General features: G+C 43.6%; 1 protein-coding gene across 1 annotated transcript in view; it reads left to right on the top strand.

Annotated features, from left to right (window-relative positions):
• TUBGCP5 (tubulin gamma complex associated protein 5) overlaps positions 1-4,123 on the top strand; it is a 40,679-nt gene that overhangs the window by 31,657 nt on the left and 4,899 nt on the right. The window contains exons 15-18 of the mRNA XM_037731342.1: positions 193-375; positions 2,342-2,426; positions 2,527-2,647; positions 3,154-3,332. Of these exons, the coding sequence (XP_037587270.1) occupies positions 193-375; positions 2,342-2,426; positions 2,527-2,647; positions 3,154-3,332 (568 nt within the window). The remainder of the gene's footprint in view (positions 1-192; positions 376-2,341; positions 2,427-2,526; positions 2,648-3,153; positions 3,333-4,123) is intronic.

Genomic DNA, 4,123 nt, shown 5'->3' with positions numbered 1-4,123 from the left:
AAAAAAAAAAAAACCTAGGCTGTTTTTATTCTTGAAACAGGTCTTAAGAGGTGTTAATATTTCTAATTTTAGTAAAGGTAGACTGTAAACTTGTTTCACTAAAAACAGTAGAGTACAAACCCTGGTATTGATCCTGAATCCTGCCTTACAAATGTCAGAGATCTTTGTGTCACTCATGTCTTCTCCATTCAGGTTGGTAGAATACTTGCAAGCCATGAGGAATTTTTTCTTAATGGAAGGAGGAGATACCATGTATGACTTCTACACATCAATTTTTGATAAAATAAGAGAAAAGGAAACCTGGCAGAATGTCTCTTTTCTTAATGTCCAACTCCAGGAAGCCGTAGGACAGCGTTATCCTGAAGATAGTTCACGGTAAAATATGGAAGCCACCTTTGTTTGAATTAGTATAAAATGAACTATGTGCCAGTAAGTCTTCTACAAATTACATACATTGTTTTTCCTTGAAGCATTCCTATGAGTTTTACTAATATTATTTTACATACTAGAAAATTGAGGCCAGGGGCGGTGGCTCACACCTGTAATCCCAGCACTTTGGGAGGCATAGGTGGTGGATCACCTGAGGCCAGGATTTTGAGACCAGTCTAGCCAACATGATGAAACCCCATCTCTACTAAAAATACAAAAATTAGCTGGGCATGGTGGCAAGTACCTGTAATCCCAGCTACTTGGGGGGCTGAAGCAGGAGAATCGCTTGAACCCGGGAGGCAGAGGTTGCTGAGATTGCACCACTGCACTCCAGCCTGGGCAACAAGAATGAGACTCCATGGAAAAGAAAAGAAAAGAAATTTGAGGCAGAGGCTAGCTAAGTGACTGTCCCACTAAACAAGAGAAGACATTGAGATGCTACTATATGGCCAAGTGCAGTGGCTCACACCTGTAATCCTAGCACTTTGGGAGTCCGAGGTGGGAGGATTGCTTGAGCTCAGGAGTTTACAACCAGCCTGGACAACATGGTGGAATTGCGTCCCCACATAAAAATAAAAAAGATGCCACCATCCACCTTGTCAGGGTCTGATGGCACCCTTCACATGCTTGGAGTCAGTGTTTCCTCTGTCTCTCTGAGCTCCCACACATCACCAGGTGTATCAGTCCTGCTTCCCAGAAAAGTCCCCTGAGCTCTCAGGACTGTCTCAGAGCTCCCCAATGGCATCTCTGTCTCTCAGCCTCACTCCTTTCCACCAAAATGGACTTGACCCTCACCATAGTGACCTCAGAGCACCAGCAGTGACTTCCACCACTCATGCCCAGGCTCCCCGTGGGTGCCTGCTAACAGATGGACTACACTTTGTCTCAGGAGGGAGAAGACTACTGTCTGGCTCCATTGTCCCAGCCTCATGACTTGCACATGTACACCATGTTCTCCTGTCTCACTTCACATTTCAGGGATTTCAGAATATTTCTGGTGTCTGCCAGTGCTGTCCTCCCGCCTTCCTGTGACATGCTCTGCAGTTGTTGGTCCTGGCAGAGGCCTGCTCACTCCTACATCCCCGTGTCTTCATGTGCTGCACTGGGCTGGGAGTCCCTGCAGGGACGAGAGGCTTTCTATGCCTGCTTAGTGCAGCCCCTAACTTAGTATTCGTATTTGGTAGATGCCCACCGAGCACTGAGTCAGTGCGTACATGTCAGGCCATTAAGAGCTAGAACTTCTGACTAGAGCTTGTGTCATGGATCAGCAGTTCATATGCACACACTGCCCTCTGACAGCTCTGGTATGGAAGTTAACTCCCCACTTTAAACCTTCCTCATGTGCATCCGGGCATCCCCCCTTAGTGCCTCTGACTGTGTAAGAGGACATTATTTCTCAGGAACCACTGATGAGACTACTTTGAGGGTTAAATGAGCTAAGGACACATAATAGTTCCTGTCACGTGGACATTTTCATGTTCGTGTTAGTTGCTTGCTTTCCCCTAAGAGTCACATTCAAACCTGTCTCAGGAACTTGTGGATGAAGCCGTGCACACCACCTCTGGTGTAGAAGTAGACTCCAACCCGTCCTGATGGGGCTGCTGAAGCAATGCTGCCATGGCCTGAAGTTTACTGTCTTACCCGGCTTCATCTTTTTTTAATCACTGCCATTGTTAAGTGTCTCTTCCATCACTAAACTCATTATTTAAAAGCTTTCCCCCTCTTCATTATTTCTACATTCAAATTTCCGTTCTGGAATATATGTCAGAAAAGATACATGTGTTGGAATGTGTGCATTTCTTTTATGAAATGCAGTATTTTGGGGGGAATATTATGTAAATAATACTATTTTAAAAGAGCATTTTTGTATGACGTAATGCTTTCACAAACTAAAACAAATTTCTTTTTTTAGTCTGTCTATATCTTTTGAAAATGTTGACACAGCCAAGAAGAAACTGCCTGTTCATATCTTAGATGGTCTGACCCTCAGCTACAAGGTATATCTTGATATTCTTTGTATGAACAGTGTTTCTTACAAAAAGTAAAACATGCAAGTAATTGGTTACTTTCTATTCTAATTTTGTTTTTATTTCATAGGTCCCATGGCCTGTGGACATTGTTATAAGTTTGGAATGTCAAAAAATTTATAATCAAGTGTTTCTTCTCTTATTGCAAATAAAGTGGGCAAAATATAGCCTGGATGTTTTACTTTTTGGTGGTAAGATTTGTTTTCCGCAGATACATTGTAATTTAATTTAATTTTAGTCCTAATAAAACAGGTTGGTGGGAAAGGGACCATATGGGGATGGTGGTTGTTGATCATCTTCAGTGTGTACACAAATGCCAGCATGGCGCATATTCTAGCAGTAGTTTTACGGACGTCAAATACCTGAAAGAAAGATCAGGAAGTTGTATGCACAGTTGATCTGAAATGCAACAACTTGATTAGGAATTTGACCACAATAAATTTTCTTGTGTTATGCAAAAATTTGAAATGACACATTAATGAGATTTCGTCATGTTTCATGACAGTAGTAAGAAAAGTGATAGAGGGAAATGTTTCCACTGCACCTTCCAGAGGCACTGAGGTTCAGTGTCTGCCACCCCTGCCAGTGCTTTCTGTGGTGCCAGGGCTGCATCCCTCAGTTTCTGCCAGGCTTCATGGTGCAGTGGGGTTTGAGTTGATGATCTTTCTCTCTACTTTGCTCTTCCAATCTTCTGTAGAACTGGTTAGTACTGCTGAAAAACCACAACCTAAAGAAGGCCTTGTACATGAACAAAACACAGTCACTCAGTTCGGACCACAGAAAGAACCAGTGAGACAGCAGATTCATCGCATGTTTCTCTTAAGAGTGAAGCTCATGCATTTCGTGAACAGCTTGCACAACTACATCATGACCAGGGTTTGTGCCTCTCCCATCTGCTTCAGTTCTGTCGCCTCATCTATACAGTTGTTCATAGAGAGTTACTTATCATATCTTTATAAATACAAAATACCTACAGACTGTGAAAACGGGACATGTGGCAAATTTAACCATAAAATAACATGGCGGTACGAGGAAGGTTTTTGTAAATATACTGGCGTGTGTGTATCCAGAGGCTGCTGTCCCTCCTATCCCGTCACCCTGGGGACAGGCACAGCCACAGCTCCTCTCTTGGAATTTCCTTCGCAATGTGCCACATAGGCCTTTAGGTTTCATTACTGTTGACAGCTGTCCCTAAAAAGATGGCTCCAGTGTTTAATACCCCAAATTCACAGGCCATTGTGTGTGGGAGGAAGATGCAGCCAGGTTATATTATTTCTTTTTTCTTTTTCTTTTTCTTTTCTTTTTTTTGAAACGGAGTCTTACTCTGTCGCCCAGGCTGGAGTGCAGTAGCATGATCTCAGCTCACTGCAACCTCCAACTCCTGGGTTTAAGCAGGTCCCTGCCTCACCTTCCCGAGTAGCTGGGATTATAGGCACGTGCCATCATACCCAGCTAACTTTTGTGTTTTTTTATTTTTATTTTTTTGAGACAGAGTTTCGCTCTTGTTGCCCAGGGTGGAGTGCAATGGCGCGATCTCGGCTCACCGCAACCTCCACCTCCCGGGTTCAGGCAATTCTCCTGCCTCAGCCTCCTGAGTAGCTGGGATTACAGGCACGCGCCACCATGCCCAGCTAATTTTTTGTATTTTTAGTAGAGATGGGGTTTCA

This window comes from Cebus imitator, unplaced genomic scaffold, assembly GCF_001604975.1.
Source record: "Cebus imitator isolate Cc_AM_T3 unplaced genomic scaffold, Cebus_imitator-1.0 Scaffold392, whole genome shotgun sequence".
Lineage (NCBI taxonomy): Eukaryota > Metazoa > Chordata > Mammalia > Primates > Cebidae > Cebus > Cebus imitator.
Note: the sequence above shows the minus strand (reverse complement) of the source record. Positions and strands in the feature narration are given on the sequence as shown.